Source organism: Mus caroli, chromosome 10 (genome assembly GCF_900094665.2).
Source record: "Mus caroli chromosome 10, CAROLI_EIJ_v1.1, whole genome shotgun sequence".
Classification (NCBI taxonomy): domain Eukaryota; kingdom Metazoa; phylum Chordata; class Mammalia; order Rodentia; family Muridae; genus Mus; species Mus caroli.
The window spans coordinates 105,105,099-105,123,427 of record NC_034579.1 but is presented as its reverse complement, the minus strand read 5'-3'; the positions used below and the strand labels follow the sequence as shown (position 1 = coordinate 105,123,427).

The following is an 18,329-nucleotide window of genomic DNA, read 5'->3' as shown; positions in this document are numbered from 1 at the left end:
TAGAGACTGCCATATCCGGAGATCCATCCCATAATCAGCTTCCAAATGCTGACACCATTGCATACACTAGCAAGATTTTGCTGAAAGGACCCAGATATGGCTGTCTCTTGTGAGACTATGCCGGGGCCTAGCAAACACAGAAGTGGATGCTCATAGTCAGCTAGCTATTGGATGAATCACAGGGCCCCCAATGGAGGAGCTAGATAGAGAAAGTACCCAAGGAGCTAAAGGGACCTGCAACCCTATAGGTGGAACAACATGATGAACTAACCAGTACCCCGGAGCTCGTGTCTCTAGCTGCATATGAATCAGAAGATGGCCTAGTTGGCCATCAGTGGAAAGAGAGGCCCATTGGACTTGCAAACTTTATATACCTCAGTAGAGGGAAACGCCAGGGCTAAGAAGTTGGAGTGGGTGGATGGGGAAGTGGGTAGGGGAGCGTGTGGGGGACTTTTGGGATAGCATTGGAAATGTAAATGAAATAAATAATTTAAAAATATCTAATTAAAAAATATCTAATAAGAAAAAGAAAAGAAAAAGAAAATCAGTAACTGCGATGGAGGCAGGTTCTCCTCCCTTTGAGATGGATATGGATTCTTTTTGAAATTAGGTACCTACTGTTAGCTTTGTGGCCAATGAGCCTTTTCCTAAGGTAATAAACCAGCCTAGGTAAACACCAAGGGAGATACAACACTCAAAACATGCTGTGTGTACAACCCCGCTGAGGTAACCTTTCTAATCGTGCGGTGTAAACACAAAGTCTCCCACATGTGGGTGATGCCTCCCTTCCCCCTTCCTTCCTTCTTGCCCCTCTCTACTTTCCTCTCTCCATTCATGCCTCATCTCTACTTCCTTTCTTCCTCACTTTCCTGAGCTAAAGGAGGAAGTGACTTTCCACATTTGGTTCATCTGAGGACAGAGGGTCAGAGCAGATCAGCAACTACACTGAGGTGCAACAGCAGCAGCTCAGAACTGGTATTGACTGTCACCTTCAATAGAAAGTAAACCTGTTATCTTCAAATTTCGCAACAGGAGGCAGAGTTGACTTCCTCTAGACATCAAGAGTCAGATAGGAATGTCACAGGCATGGATTAGCTAACACAAGATTAAGATGTGTAGAGTTTCCTCCCCCTTTACTCCATCCTGTCTCGTCATCACACCTCAGTGACTGCATCTCCTGAAGACCTGTCCTCTAACTACCTTTGGAGCCATTGATGCTTGCTTCTCAAGACACCATGAGTTCTCTCCTAGGTTAATATCCATCCAATCCATGCCTACATGCCTGCTCTTCAAACAGTTCTACACATTGAATTCCCACAGATATTTCTAAATTACAAATCTGGTCATGCAGTCTCTCCACTCTACCCACATCCTCTCTTCTGTAGTATATTACACACTGCTCTTTGGTATAAGGCTCCTTTTTTATTTAGTCGTGGGGAGTACAGGTGTATGTATGTGGATGCCATAGGACATTCTCAGGTAGCATACCCTATGTACTATCCACCCCTGTTTGTTGTTGTTGTTGTTGTTGTTGTTGTTTTTAATGAGACCTGGTCACTCTGTGTTCAGGAACTCACCAAACAGTCTAAGCTGCATCCAGCCAATAAGCCTAAAATGACCTGTCTCTGTCACCCCAGCACTGAGATTACAAGTTTGTGCTACCAAGTCCTGAATTTTTGACATGGGTTCTGGAATCTGATCCCAGGTCCCCCTGCTAGCAAGATTAAGCCCTCTGTCAACTGAACTATCTCTACATCCCAAGTCTACTTTCTTTATGTCTAGATTCCAAACAAGCTGACCTACTTTCACATCTCCAGGTAATCCATTTACTTTCTTGCTTTTGTTCTTTATACATGTTCTTCTCCACCTTGAAGCCTTTCCTGTATCCTCACAGAGTCCTTAATCACCTCAGATGTCACTTTCTCCAGACTCTTACAGCCCATAGAATTGAACCCACTGTGTCTCCAATCTGACTCCTATCCAATTCCCAGTATGCTGCAATTGCTACAAAGCAAAGAATAACTCTTGCTTATTCAGTATTTCATCTCCAGTGTTTAGAATGTGAACATATATAAGCATTACATGAATGATCAGTACAGAGAATGTTTCATTGTATGTGATTTCAAAATTCAGCCTACTCGGGAAGGTCGGAGACCGACAAGAAGCAGGTTATCAAAGGTCCAGCTCCAGAGGGCAGTGCCAGTCCACAGAGAACATCAAGTCCTTCCTTCTGCGGCACGTTAGTCCCGGGGGTACTGAGGGAGCCACTTGCACAGAACAGGCCTTGTACAGAGAGCTACAACAGTAGTGAGAAACACGTTCTCATGGCAACAGTCTCCATTAAGAAACAACGTGTGAATGTTTATGGGAAATAAATACTGTGCTCAAGATTTGGAGGATTGGGATTGATCAACCAATCACTGTGCATACAAGTAAATGTTGCTGATCAGGAAAATAAACGGGAGCAGTGATCTCGCTCCACACCAGAGAAATGTACATAGTCTGTCACATGGTATTAAGTGTCAGCACTCATCCAAATTTACATTATTTTGCCAGGACACATACAAACTTGCACTATAGTGCCAGCATACACACACACTTAAAACAGTATAATTTCAGTACACATACACATAGTTACAGAATAGTGCCAGCACACACTCACACACACACATACACATTTACAATATAGTGCCACCAAACACACAAACTTACACTATAGTGCCCGAATACACACACATATAATTCCAGCATACATACATCCTAACAGTATAGTGTCAGCACACACACACACATACACACTTACAGTATAGTGCCAGCACACACACACACACACACACGCACACACATACACAATTACATATAGTGCCACCAAACACAAACTTACACTATAGTGCCCAAATACAGACACATATAATTCCAGCATACATACATCCTAACAGTATAGTGTCAGCACATACACACACACGCACACACACAGAGTAATTGCCAGCACACACATACACTTACACACACTTACACACACTTACAGTATAGACGTCACCAAGCTCATATTGCTTTCCTTTTCTTCGTCCACACTGATGATGATAAATGTCTTTTTTAATAAAAGGAAGCACACTTGTTCTAGAAGTTAAGCAACAATAACAAGAATGAAGGCATTTGGTCCCTCTTGGAATCAATCTCCTAGGGTTCTGACAGTGTTTCAGAGCACACCTGTTTTTCCCGAACATTCGATATTCATACACTGTTAGGGACCGGTCGTGGGCAAAGAAAAACCCAATCAGTTCCCTGCAGGCATCGCGTCCATTTCTAGAAAAACAAGATGATGCCAATGATATTTAAACATGGGGATTGTTTTTAAAGTAAGTGATAAACTAAGATCATACATCTCAAGTGACGATACTGTAACTCCCTTGGGTGTGTGACAATGAATAAGGGTCACTGCAGATTTGGGGGGAAATATGATACGACTTGCAGAAATCCCTGACTGAGATTTGGATAAAGAAAAAGCCATAAGCTTAACAGTGGTGAACGTCCAGCTACGTCACAACTCAGGTAGCTTAATGACAGAGATAAGATAAAGCAGAGGCCTTTAAAAACTCTGGGCTTACCACGTTTACAACATTGAGGTGAAAAAAATTTTTTAAATCCATCCTCTTTGCCATGGTCTTTATCAGTAATCTGTTAACTCAAACTATTAAAACTAAATTAACCATCTCACATAGGAATTAACTTCTAAATAGATAAGGAATTTCTATTAGTAATAGGCAAGTTTATCCAATCTTTACAAAAGACTTATAAAATCAATTTTTAAATAGTCTTAGTTAAAATATTTGCACCACAGTGTGGTATTTTATACAACAGTAATAATCATTGCTTAAAAATCATATAACCCAAAAATTCACATTTTTCTGTAATGGTATGATTTGTCTAATCTTGACACTTCTATGAGAGAAAAGAATACATTATTATAACCACAGAAGTAAAAATAATAATAATAAAGTGACAGTTACCTTGATAAGACCCTCCCTTCAAATTCTACTTTCTGAGAAAGGTCATTCTCTGTTAATGNGGAGTTGGTTCTTATCCTGTCAANATACATTTTGTAAGTTATTGTTTTAGAACAATTGCACTTGATAAAAACAACAAATGCACCAAGGGGCTGTGGCAGTAATTTGAAATGTCACAGATTAAAGATGAGAATTAAAATTCAGATTGTGAATATATAAAGACACAAAAGGCATACACAGTCTGAGCCACACACAGTCTCCACTACATCAGCCCGTCATGCCAGCACCTACAGGGACAAGGTACGGTAAAGGTGCATCCTGAACAGAGCACAGTAGCTTTGGTTAGGGCTGTCCCAGTAGACTTGCCTCCTCTCTCCTCNTCCCTCTCTTCTCCCTCCCCTCCCTTCTCCTTCTATTCCCTGTCCTTTTCTTTTCTATTATGCCATTATTATATAGTATATGCTGGCCTAGCAAAAGCTGGGATTGCAGACCTGAGCTTGAATATCAGCTCAAATGCCGTTTCTAACCCAGTTCTTTTGCCTTCTTCACAGCACAGCACTTAGTTTCTTAGTGCTTGTGATGATGACCAACAAAAGCACTTTTGCCAATAATCTCAACAGGAAAGATTCTTGTCCATTGCGATGAGAGAATGGGCAGTGTTCCCTGCCTGTGAATATTAAAGGGATACAGTCTGGAGCTGCAGCATCATTGAGCCGTAGGAACAAAACCAATATATGCCTACTTCCAAGCAGCTGGTTATACAGGAAAATCAATCCTGACCCATTGAACCCTATCAATCAGGTTTTCCATTACAAGTAGCTGATGCTACTCCTTACTGAAACAATGGTGGTAAGGAGTGCTGGATGAACCAAGCTCTGTGTGTGTGTGTTTATATATGTATATACAGAGAGATAGATAGATAGATAGATATATACATACATACATACATACATACATACATACATACATACATACATACATACATAGAGTATGTATCTTCATATAGATAGCACTGGTGACCTTCTGAAGACTCCAAGGCTTGGTAGTCTTTAAAATATAAAGCAGAACTCAAATGCACACACTCTGATACCCTCTACTTAATGATATCTTTTATCTTAAGAGATATCAGTGGTTTTATTATGACTGTTCATCCAGTTTTATGAAGACTGCATGAATAATAAAATAGCAGTGGTATAACAGGCCCCAGCCACTGAGAACAGGTAAAGCTTTCCCTCTGTAATGTCCAGGTCCTGCAGAAAGGAAGCTGGAGATAGGAAACAGAAGCCTGCTAACTCTGTAAGAGTTTGGGAAGAGAGAGGAGCCATGGAGGCTCCATCCTCCCAGGTCAGTGTGATTCACTGGTACTAATGCAGTCCCTGGACATTCGCTATGTTCCTAGCATGACTTTAGATGCTGGGGAAAGGACAGCAGCAATACCACCCACCATAACTGATGGCTTTGTAGACATGGGCTACTATGAATTCACTTCATTATGTGTGGGTTTGTTTAATGCTTGCATTAAAACTGAAGGAAGCAAGGTCGTGGAAGACAAGGCAAGCAGGTGCTTGCCGCCATGTGAGCACAGGACATATCTGGAAGACAACCTTGCTTCAATCAGTGCATTTACTCATTTCTCAGTGGTGAGCAATGCTGGGAGGAAGAGCTAGTTGTATCAAGGAGTCCGGCGTCATTGGCAAAGGACCCAAGTAAATCCATATTTGGATTATGAAATGAAGCGGGCCACATTTAATTCCAGGCGCACAGTGAGTGGTACAAACTCTTCCCTATATAAGTCTGGAACCAGTCCAAAACGAAGAATTAAGCACTTAGAATATCAAAGGTGACTTCTGTCATTCACCAAGTTGGTGAGGAAGCATGGTTTGGGCACACAGCAATAATAGGGTAAGTGTTTGGCACTGGACTTACACAGACTAATTGTTTCTTTGTACCGAAGAGAAACCTGCAAAGTTCAGGACAGGGGTGAAATGTGTGTCTGCAGGAAGCTGCCTCCAGAGGAAAGAGAAGAGAGAAGGCTACACTACTCACACCAATCTTGCTGCCATCTTATGAAGTAGAGATCCTTCCTTCTCCTTTGGAGAGAACAAAAGAGTGGGAAGCCATGCTTAAAATCCTAATCAAGAAACTCCATGGGATTTTTGTGAACTGGATTGACTTTAAACAAACGGCATGTACTTGTTATGAAGCAATACTAAGACAGGTGCAAGAATCCAGAGAGATGAGACTAAAAAGCGGGGTCCAAATGATCTGCGCAGTTATGACAGTTTGACATACAATATAGGGAAATTCAAAATTCATGGTGATATTTACTTTCAAGTAGGCTTAGACTTATCAAAGGAAAATACAAAAGGCACTAACAAAGTAAGAAGAGATTAGTAAGTTGGTCAAACTTTGCGAAAGGACATCTGGATGAACAATGCACAGATGAAAATTAATCACCATCATTAGTCCCCAGTGAATTGCAAATTAAAATCACCAATACAGTGGAGAAATGCAATTTAGAAATTATAGGCAACATCAAGTGCTGGCAAAGATGGATAGGACCACTCATCCTGCCACGAGGCTTACTCTTTGCCAGTGCTTTGTGGAGCTGAATGCAGGCAAACTACATGGTCCAGAGAGTCTAAATACTCACTTAACAAACAGGAGTATGTGTGTTTACCAGACAGCATGTACAACAGAGTTCATCACAGAATAATTCATAATTCAGCAGGCATGTTAAGCACCTGTGAGTGGTGAGTTGTTGCGTATTCATAAAATGGAATAATGGAAAGCAAAGAGAAAAACAACCAGAGATCACATCATGAATGATACTCCTAAATATAATGTTGAGGAAAAGACATCGGACATAGTTCACTGAGAATCTTTGTAAACGTGTGGTTATCCTCCTACGGTTCTAAAACGATATGGACCACTTAAGAGGCAGGGTATGTGGGAAATGATGGTCTTTTTCCTCTGCAGATTAATTCTTCATATAGTACATAAATCTGAGTTAGCCAGGCAAGGTACCATCCTCAGGCAGAGATGTCTAAATGAATACATTACTCATTTTCACCTTTATTATCCTAGAAAGAATTATGACTTCCCTTCTAAATTATAAATGTAAGAAAAATGGAATGCAAAGAAGGCAGAAGGAAAAAATGTAAGGAGTTAGCACTGAGATCTGTGATCCTAAAACTTTTACTTCTATGTACATAGTTGAAAACAGATGAAAATTAATTCAGCATGTTGCAGAAGTTTATTTTAGCAATACATCATTAAGCTTTTCTTACTTCGTTTCATGCAGAGTTCGTCTCCTGACTCGAAGTGGTGCCCTCTCTGAGTCAGGAGGGACATGAAAACTCTCTTGGTTCTTGATGTTTAAATCTTGTTCTGGATCGCTGATGACAGCCCTAAGCAGGAAGACACAAAGTCTGATGTCTAACGTGACAAAATACATGCTTGCTTATTTTTGAGCAGTTGGAAACTCTCAAGCACCAGGTAGCAATTTGTCCTGTTGACATAAATACGTTTGTCATATACGAGTGTATTTAACTATTAAAAGTACTGCCCATAAAAGGGAATACAGTTATTCATACCCTCATACAAGTAGAACATAAGAGCACCTAGAAGTTATGACTGGAGTAATAGCTTCATGTTTTCTCTTAGCTCTCTTCAAATGGAGCTTTTGCTGACTTCTGATAACATGGGGAGGAATGTTGGTAAATAAGACTTGTTCTACATTGCTTCCTGATTCTATATAAGCACTGAGCAAAGACAGCTTGGGGAGGAAATGGTTTATTTTATCTTGCAGGTCTTCTCTGAGGGGAGCCAAAGCAGGAGCTTGGAGCAAAAGCCAAGAGGAACGCTTTCTCCCTGGCTCCAGTTCTGCTACAAACCAGGACACCTGCCTAAGAATGGTACCGATCCCAGAGACCCTGGTCCTCTGATATTGATTAAAAATCAAGAAAATGCCCTCACAGACACATCCACAGGCCTATCAGGTAGAGACAATTTTTCGATTGAGGTTCATCCTTCCTAGGTATGTCAAGTTGACAACTAGACTATCCATCTCAAGAGTATAAAGTGATAATAAGCACAGTCACAGAGAGTGGACGGGGAAGCATGAAGGAACAGGACACAATTTCTAGAAAGAAAGCCTTAGATGCCTCAGTCAATGAAGTGCCTGCATTACAGGCATGAAATGCTCAGTTTGGATCATGAGATGTGTCCAAAAGCCAGGCAAAGTGGCCTGCATCTATAATCTCAGGGCTGAAGGGGAGAGAGACAAAAATAACCCTGGACAGCACTGCCCAGCTGGCTGATCTAATCTGTGGGCTCCAGGTCCCGGGACTGTTTCAAAAGCCAAGGTGAAGAACTATTGCAGAAGACACTCTTGCATTAACTTCTGGCCTCCACATGCACACATACCACATGCAGAAAATTGAAAGAAATACATGAGTCCATGGAAGCACTTGAACTGATTCTTTTCTTCTTATGTTTATTAAGGAACATTTTTTTTAATTTAAAATATTTTTTTTAGTTATTCACTTTACATCATGCTCACTGCCCCCCTCCTGGTCACCCCCTCCAGTCACATCCCCTCCCCCAGAGGAAGCTACACAAGCTGCCAAAGGGGAAAGGTGATGAACAGCCCTCCTAATTCCAGTGTCTGGAGACTTCAACAAGGATGAGACAGTGTGACAATGGCGCTAATTGTCTGGGGTTAATGGACAGTTGTCTAATTGGACTTAAGGCTCAACAGGAAAGAATTAACACCTGGCACTGTAAACCTAACCAGCTACCATGTTTGATGAGGTCATGGGCCCGAGAAGGAACCACTTTCCAAAGACAGTATAATTTTTAACTCTTTTCTAAAAACCCTCAGGCCTGCAGATGAGTGTATCTCTCACCTCCATCAAAGAAGCTTCTACTTAGGTTTTCAGCAGACAGAGACCATTCTGGAAAGTCATAGCTGGTCAAAGTGCAGAGACTAACTGACTGTGGGGTGCCCAGCTGCACCTGATGTACCTACAACACAGACCCTATACCTAAAGCTCAGGGACCATCATAAGAGAGAATGAGGAAAGGTTGTAAGAGCCAGAGGTCAGGGACATCAGCTGTATCTTCTGTATATGACAGGGAGAAAAGCTACACTTACAACTTACAAAAGTCTCAACAATATGGTTGCCTGAACAACACCTGGAAAATGACAACACACACTAAAGTGGATAGGAGAATCTCACAAGGCCAATGGTTACATGAGAAGCTACAGGGAGTTAATGACTGCTGAGTGGAGGATCAGTCTTTGAGAAGAGTCCCTTGATAGACTAGTCCCCTGATAGATTAGAAATGAGCACCATGCCATGGTGGCCCACGTCTTTAATCCCAGCACTTGGGAGGCTGAGGCAGGCAGATTTCTGAGTTCGAGGCCAGCCTGGTCTACAGAGTGAGTTCCAGGACAGCCAGGGCTACACAGAGAAATCCTGTCTCAAAAAAAAAAAACAAAAAAACAAAAAAACAAAGGGGGAAAAAAAAAAAGAAATGACCATCACTAAAGGGACTCAGCAGGTTGTTCTTATCATTGTGTGTGTGTGTGTGTGTGTGTGTGTGTGTGTGCGCGCACACATCCATGTGTATAAAAAGAGTAAGAGGCCATGAGTTTTATCGAGGGCACAGGAGGAATTAGAGGGAAGAAATGGTGGGGAAGGGGGGTGAAGTAAATCCAGTACTTACATATGAAGGTCTCAACATTAATTAATTATGTTATAAAACTGACAAACAGGCAAACACTTTTAAAAGTGTCATGAGCCTTCAACACTATGAAGACGAAACAGCCCTTGAGAAATAGGACTCAGGAGCTCGTTTCCTCAATAATGAGAACAACCAAGAAAGTTTTTAGATATTTTTATGCCTTATTTTAGATCCTATTTACTTGGGAAACCAATGAACCACTGCTTTAACTAAGGATCAAGAAAGTTTTTAAATTAAAAAAAAAAAAAAACAACCACCAAGAAAGCATCATCTCATCTCTTCTTTTCTCTTTCTCTCCCTCTCTTCCCACATCGAATATGTGCACATTCACCACAGTTCTGCCGTCTGAGTCTGAGGTTATCTACATTCACACAGAATGCTAGAGATATATGAGATTTTGAGGTTCTCGGGGCAGAGACAAAAGTCAAGAAGTGGAGACCCAGAAAAGCTCCAGCAAGTCCTTCAGTCGCATGGATAAATGTCAAGCTCAGCTCTGCTGCTTCCCAGTAATCCCTCTGTCATTTCTGGTTCTCACCCATTGATTGGTCAAGAGAATGCACTTTACAGACACTGCCCCAGAGCACAGGAATGCCACCTTGCACTGAGAAGGCTCCCATAGTGCCCTGCCCTTGGGGAGCACACGCTTTAACACCCAGGGAAGGAGTTACAGAGACAAAGTTCGTAGCTGTGATGAAAGGATGGACCATTTAGAGACTGCCGTATCCAGGGATCCATCCCATAATCAGCTTCTAAACGCTGACACCATTGCATACACTAGCAAGATTTTGCTGAAAGGACCCAAATATAGCTGTCTCTTGTGAGACGATGCCGGGGCCTAGCAAACACAGGAGTGGATGTTCACAGTCAGCGATTGGATGTATCACAGGGCTCCCAATGGAGAAGCTAGAGAAAGTACCCAAGGAGCTAAAGGGATCTGCAACCCTATTGTTGGAACAACATGATGTACTAACCAGAACCCNGGAGCTCTTGTCTCTAGCTGCATATGTATCGAAAGATGGCCTAGTCGGCCATCAATGGAAAGAGAGGCCCATTGGACTTGCAAACTTTATATGCCCCAATATAGGGGAATGCCAGGGCCAAAAGAATGGGAATGGGTGGGTAGGGAAGTGGGGGGCGCTATGGGGGACTTTTGGGATAGTATTGGAAATGTAATTGAGGAAAATATGTAATAAAAATATTAAAAAAAAAAAGAGAAGGACAGATAATATGTTAAATAGGAGAATAAACTACATGATACTACAGAATAAACTACATGTTCATGGTTGATATGGATGAAGAAATAATGAGTAGATTTGAAGTTATGAGCTAGAATTTATCAATTACTTATTAAGTGTTTGTGCTGCCTACTTTTATGTCAGCTTGAAACAAGCTAGAGTCATCTAAAAGGTGGAAGCCTCACCTGAGAAAATTACTCCATAGGCTCCAGCTATAAAGCATTTTCTTAATTAGTGATTGATGGGGAAGGGCCCAGACCATTTTAGGTGATACCATCCTTGGGCTGGTGGTCCTGGGTTCTACAATTAAAGCAGGCTACATGAGCCATGAGGAGCAAGATGAGTGTAATAAGCCGTGCTCCTCTACAACCTCTGCTTCAGCTCCTGCCTCCAGATTCCCACCCTATTTGAGTTTCTTTCCTGACTTCCTTCAGTAATAAACAGAAATGGAGAAGTGTAAGCCAAAAAAACCCTTTCCACTCCAACTTGTGTTGGCCTTTTTGATTTATAACTGCAATGGTACCCCTAACTAGTACTGTGTCCATGGCAAGCTGCATCATGTGACTTCCACATAAGAGGATGAAGTGAAATTAGTGCACAGCATCATAGATTTCTAGGGAAAAGGCCATCAGAAGAGAGGAGACAATAATGCAAAAGAAAAGAGGCACCAGGAGGACCTGGCACGTTCTAGAAATGTAGCAAGATGATGTGCATGGAGCACAGGAGAGAACAGGGTGGGAAAGAGTAGAGTCCTACTGGGGAACAGGTAGAAGGTGGGGTCCAACAGAAGGCAGCAGTGGCCCTGGCTTATCAGCACTTCTGATCCATATGCCTGCTGTGGACTCACTTAGATGGAACGTACTTATGGATGGTTCTGCTGTTCTTCATTGAACTAAGTCAGGCAAATGTGAGTTGATTGGAAATCTGCTAATCGAGGGTGCTCCTGGCTAGGTAGCCTAGCTGCATTTATAGAGGAATCTTTTTCTGGAGACCAAGAGTGACTGAGCCAAGCATCCTTTTGAGATGGAAAAAGCTACAAAAGCAAAAATGGAGATGCATGCAGATTCTTAAGATCTCTTCTCAGAGCTGACATGATTTATTTTGTTAATTTGTAATTTATCTAAGGAGCATGGTTGGACAAACCAAGCCTGGACAGCTACTCGAAAGACATATGGGCAAAAACTACTTTTAGCTACTACATTTTGACATTTCATAGAACTGATACCTAAGCTTTATTAGATTTTCTGGGACTGAGATAGGGAATTGACAGATGATTTGATTATCTTTCAATAGTTTCACTCTAGTGAGCGGGTTGATGATAAGCCAATGAAAGGTTAATAAAGACTCAATAAAACCCAATGGGGACTGACAGAAATTATCCAGATGATAGGAAGAGGTAAAACAAATAGTGGGCACCAGGACAAATCAACATATTTTGCTAGGTCTGGGTCTTGGCTGACAGTGGATATCAGAGTTGAAAGAACGAAATGGGTGAATGGCATCCACAAGACATGAGGACTAAATAGCTTCAAATCTAGAATTTCTGTGTAGGAAAATTAAAGCAGATTTGGTCAGGTGAGAAAATGTAGATTAGAAAAAGAAAGAAAGAGAGAGAGAAATCAAAATCTTGAAGACTAAAGATGTATGGGGATACAGGACATGTTTGAAAGCAGGAATCAAATATGTAGATGATATGGAATTCATTTGTCACATATAATGACAGGAGAAAGTTGCTTTAGAAAGACGAAAACCGACAACTGAGACAGACCCTGTTGAAGACCAAGAACTTGGAAGCCCCTTTATCTAGTGGCATGGTGCCACCACTTTTCTTATGAATAGAAAGAGTCACGCTGCAGACAGTGACTTTGAAGAACTTTCTGGCACTTATACAGCAGAAGGAAGGCCCCGGGGTTGATCAGCACCAAACAGAGAAGGGGGTGGGGGCGGGAAGAATATGCGAGTCAAATGTGGATGGCCACTAAACTAAACATGTTTTTCCTCGATGACCTACATGTCATGCTATAGTTTATCACTTTATGGATTATTTTATACAGTTTCTGGGGGATTTATAAATTATCAACAATTAGTTTCATAGTGTTCAACTCTACAAAAGTCACCTAGTACTACAATGACCCTGTGGGATATTCGTTTCTAATGGAAAGGTATGATTCCTGTCACCATTTGGAAACCATAGCAACTAGAGGTCCTAGTTTTGACAAGATGTCTCACTAATCTCTTTATATCATTTCGAATCTTTGAAATCCAGGTTTTCTACAGGTGCTATGACAAACAACCAATATCATGTGAAAAATCAAGAACAGAACAGAAGGTAACTCTGAAAGATTCTACAGTGCCCAAAAGAAGCACACATACCATTAAAAAGCAATCTAGAAATCTATGAATGAATTTTTTTAAAATGCTGTCTTCTCATTTATACGTGATTCAAAAATGTTCAGTAAGTCATCAGGAGAGAATTATTAAGTAGTTTAAATAAAAATATTTCATGAGACAATAAGAATTTTTATGCGTGTGTGTGTGTGTGTGTGTGTGTGCGCGCGCGCGTGCGTGCATCCATATACACATGCCTGCCTACCTGTGAATTCATGATCATGTGGGTTCATTTGTATGTTTGCACATGAATGGACTCCAGAGGTCAACCTCTGGAGCCAACCCCCACCCCTTGTCTTTTGATCCAGCATCTCTCATTGGCTTGGAGCTCACCGAGCAAGTGAGGCTGGCTGACAAGCAAGCCCCAAGTCTCCTCCCCATCACGAAACTTGCAAGCACTTGCTGCCATACCTATCTTTTGCATCTTGGTTCTGAGACTTTAAACCAAGTCCATCTGCTAAAAGGGCAAGAACTTCACAGTCTGAACTATCTCCCTACTCTGAAGTTTCTAAGTATTTCTACTCATCTCAAGTGTTTATTAAAAACAGAAATCACTAAAATGACGAGGGTGCAGTGAGCAGAAAGGTTGGGAACTGCTGGAGCTAAGCATTGACTGGCAAGCACATGGATGCTGTGTGTGAAGAAGGTACTTAGTGGTCCCTTTCAGAATACAGGTGTGGTGGGAGTTCCTAGCACCCACCTGGATAAGTGGTCCATCATCATCTGCTCTGCAACGGTCTGTTTCTTCTTCTCTATAGCCACAGTCTCCTGGGAAAATAAAATTATTAGACAATTCTGTTATTGATAAAGTGGAACACTTAATGCACATCATAAAATATAATGTTTCCAATTTTCTCCCTAAGTTAGAGATGACTACTGTTGATATATCAGATTCCAATTATTAAATCTTCCATTGCTTAATGCACTTAAATTTCAGTAGACATCATGACATATGTCCAACAAGGTGCCTTGTGTCTCACGGAACAAAGATGGAGAACATGGCAGCCCTTTTCTCTACATACCCCCTGGAGACACGTCCTGGAAACCCCACCTTCATTATTAAGGATTAAAGTTATGTATTAAGGCGTGTCTGCATTCCAATAGGATCACATAGACCTAGAAGGTCTTTGGATGTGATTCCTTGCCCGAGCAGGCATGTTATTGGATTAAAATTCCTCTACAGAAGGTAAACACCTTCATGGCTTAGCAAATGAGCAAGAACTGAATTGCCAATGGCTTACCACATCTGATTTCCTCGAGATGCTCTGTCTATGGTAAGTGCTATCTGCGTAACCTTGCTGTAAGAGGGCTTTCCTATCCAAAGTCATGAGGTCGTCCAGACTGGCTCCTTCCACCTGATCACAGGACACAATAGAGACACTAAGCCGATCATCAGGCACGTGTTCACAATACCTGTTTTTAACAAAGCCTGGGAATAGACCACCAAGCATCTCAAAGGCTCTTTGGAAATTGAGAGTACAAGCCTGTCTTAGGATGCAGGTCTCTCTCTGTTCAGCTAAGTGACCTTTTTGGGCCTCCTGTTAGTCATAAATTGGTAATAACAGTAGATACTGGATCAGTGGATGATAAATAAGATGATATATTCTTAATGTTTATAAAAACATTAAGTAAAAGACAAAAATGGTTGTAATTACCACTGTACATACTGAGTCCTTAAAAGCTCAATAGATGTGGATATGTCCTGTTGGGGGGTTAGAGGATTTCCTGTGTGGTATGAAGTCCTGACAGGAATGTGTGTTGTTGACATAGGCAAGACCTTGTCAAGGATCAATACCTCGGCACCATGGTGATCTCAAAAGCCTTTCCCAGGCTAGGCTCAGGGAAATGGCAAAGCCTTCCCTCCTAATTCAAGCACAACTGTCAATAATGTGTGCAGAAAATGTCCGTCATAGCTTTCTCCCTCCAGATGACTACAGCCTGAAGACCACTGCCCTACAGAGATGGCTATTGTTGATTAGCTAAACCTGCCTCCTGGTTCAGAGAATGGAATAATCCTGGCTCCTTATTTATCTGAATGAATAGTCCTGCCTCCCTCTTCAACTCTATGCAATAAGCAGGCTGAGTGTCTGGGGTGGTGAGTCTTTGCCATTGAGAGCCCAGCTATTCAGTGTGACCACGTGTTTGCCTCTCTTCATTCCCACAATGTCCCAGTCAGGTCTGTTCCTGAATCCATGGATAGGGCGAGGGATAGTGTACATTCACAAGTGCTAAGGGAGTCTTTGGGATTTCAAAAAAGATAAACATCAAAATTTTAGATAAATACAAGATATGTAATCCCTTACCTAACAAAACCCTTTAATAGCAACTCGTCAGGAACATGCCAGATTTCACGAGTGTCTTCTCTGGGATTGCTGCTCACTGCCCATCTTCCTTGGAAGGTCACACTGTTGTCACATTCTTCCCTGACTTCATGACCTGTCACTGCTACATGAAATACTACTGCATATTGCTTATGATTTATTGTCTGCATCTCGGAACATGAGATCTGTCCCGTGAGGAGAGGAACTTCATAACTGCTGTGGCCCCCGTGCCTGATAATAACTATTTCACAGAAAGCCATGAAGGAGGATGCTCTACAGTTTGCTTTATTTCCCTGATAATATTTCATTTTTTTCTACGTAATAACTTATTTAAATGAACACCAAGAAAATGCCTAGCTAATGCTGAAGTAAATTAAACAAATCAAGTTTTAAAATATGTGAAAGTCATATTATGCCTAAGTTGAGAAAAATCATTTTTAACCAGGTGTGGTAGTCCACACCTTTAACCCCAGCACTCAGGAGTCAGAAGCAGGTGCATCTCTGAATTCAAGGCCAGCCTGGTCTACAGAGCGAATTCCAGGACATCCAGGGGTACACAGCAAAACCCTGTCTTAAACAAACAGACTCACTTTGCTTTGAACTTTCCACAAAAGGCGATCGGGGAGCTTTCCACTCCATATACCAAGTTAAAACCTGCCACTGCTGACTCTCACTTAGGGCTTTCCACATCTTGCTTAAGACAACTGCTCTAACCAAAAGGTGTACAGTTACTTTGTAATTTAATACTTGCACACTGACAAACAGAAGATGTACGTACTTAGGGTATAAATGTGATAACTTGTCATGTGTTCATTGAGTGATAATTACAACAGTAAGGTCAAATTCACACCTGCCAGCGTAGTGAGTGTTGTGAGTATAGGCGTATGAAAATACTTAAAGTTTCCTCATAGAATTCCAAAATATACAACATTAGGAATCGCAGTCACCGTGTACTTAACATTAGTTCCCCCACAACTTACTCTTCTGATAAACAAAACTGAGCCCTTTGATAACATCTCCCTCTCTCCCCAAACCCCCATCCTCTGGGAACAATGTGTAATTGACATGTCCTATCTCTCTGTATGTGGATTAGCCAATTCCTACAGATGACGTCGCCCTAAATATTCAACCACATACAGTCACTCTGATCTCTGTCTCTCAAATCTACAGTCAATCTTTTAGCAACTTGGCCCATCTTCACAGTCTAGCCAGAAGCCCATCCAATGGGACTGCTTCTCACCTAGGTCTGTTTTACCCTCATCTGGGTGAGAGCCCTCATCCTCACTTGGTGCTTACATTATATTGGTAGTCTCCTTCAAGGTCTTCCTGATTCTAGATGTGCTAGAGTATGAATTACAGCTAAGTATATGATTACATATGATTACAACTAAGTATAANTAGGGAATTAATAGCATCTCCCCAAATGAGGCAAGGACAGAGAAGTGGGGGCAGCTTTATAACAGAACACTGTAAAGTTTGAGAACTCTTTTCCACTTTAAAGATTAGACTGTAGCCCAAATAAGCTATTGTTCAAGACAACTGCATAAAAAATGTGTATATATATATATGTGTGTGTGTGTGTGTGTATGTGTATGTGTATACATACACATATATAACACATATATAATGTTTGCATATAACATATAATATACAATAAATATAATATATACAATATATATTACACAAGCATACATTTATATATACATGCCACCACTCTCAATTAAATAAAAAGGTTTAAACACACATGTGAGGATAGGAATAAAATTTTCCATGTGAGAAATCCTGACAAAGGTGCTTTAGTTTTGCCATGAAGAGTAAACTACTTGATATAAGTAAAAATCTTTTAAATAGCCCTGCCTTATTGAAATAAATGTTCAGTATCAAACTTTCTATAATTAACAGTAAAAACGACATTTCTAAGACACACGCACTGTGCAATTTGAAGTTCATTAGTCCTTGGTGGCTTGTCTGTTACCTTCTCAGTTGCCTCTGGCCTGCTTGCTGCCTTTGGCTTCTCTGTGCTCCTCTGAATGTACTGTTTGTAGCTGTCTTTCATTTCGCTTGCGTACTGCTGGTACTTTAGCTTGTATTTGCCTGTTGGCGCTGGCAAATCCTCAGGTATTATGTCCTGTTCCTAGGGGTAAAAGAACGTGTACTGTCTGTAAGAAAATAATATTTTTTTGAAAAAGACATAGTATTTTCTTGTTGACATTGCCTCACTTACTGTTTATGTTACAACTTAACTCTAAAAAGGCCACCATATTCTGTGTTCTGACGAGAGGGGACATTAAAATATTAAGCTAACGTGAATGAATGAATGAATGAATGAATGGAAAGCAAAACAAAAAACCATGTAGCTAAGCAAGCACTGATCAAATGTAGAGTCATAATCATTGTAAAATATAGACTGAGGTGGTATATATTATTATTATTATTATTATTAAAGTTTGATTATTTCCCTACTTCTTAGTATTCTAAAGTCTGAGCTAATGTCTAAGAAACCAATCTCCTGTCACTCAGATAATATGATACGATCTCATATTTTACAATTTTTTAAAAAATTCCTGGAATCCATACTCACACACAGTGTAACTTGGCAACTTTACAAGTATTTAAAAATGTTATTT

At 40.9% G+C, this 18,329-nt stretch overlaps 1 protein-coding gene across 1 annotated transcript in view; it reads right to left on the bottom strand.

Moving 5' to 3' along the window:
- Window positions 1-18,329, bottom strand: part of LOC110302751 (calcyphosin-2) — a 44,389-nt gene that overhangs the window by 19,039 nt on the left and 7,021 nt on the right. Inside the window, exons 6-12 of the mRNA XM_029482979.1 lie at window positions 17,678-17,836; window positions 14,623-14,736; window positions 14,082-14,149; window positions 7,298-7,417; window positions 4,011-4,085; window positions 3,211-3,306; window positions 3,027-3,120 (exon numbers count right to left, since the gene is read on the bottom strand). Of these exons, the coding sequence (XP_029338839.1) occupies window positions 3,027-3,120; window positions 3,211-3,306; window positions 4,011-4,085; window positions 7,298-7,417; window positions 14,082-14,149; window positions 14,623-14,736; window positions 17,678-17,836 (726 nt within the window). The remainder of the gene's footprint in view (window positions 1-3,026; window positions 3,121-3,210; window positions 3,307-4,010; window positions 4,086-7,297; window positions 7,418-14,081; window positions 14,150-14,622; window positions 14,737-17,677; window positions 17,837-18,329) is intronic.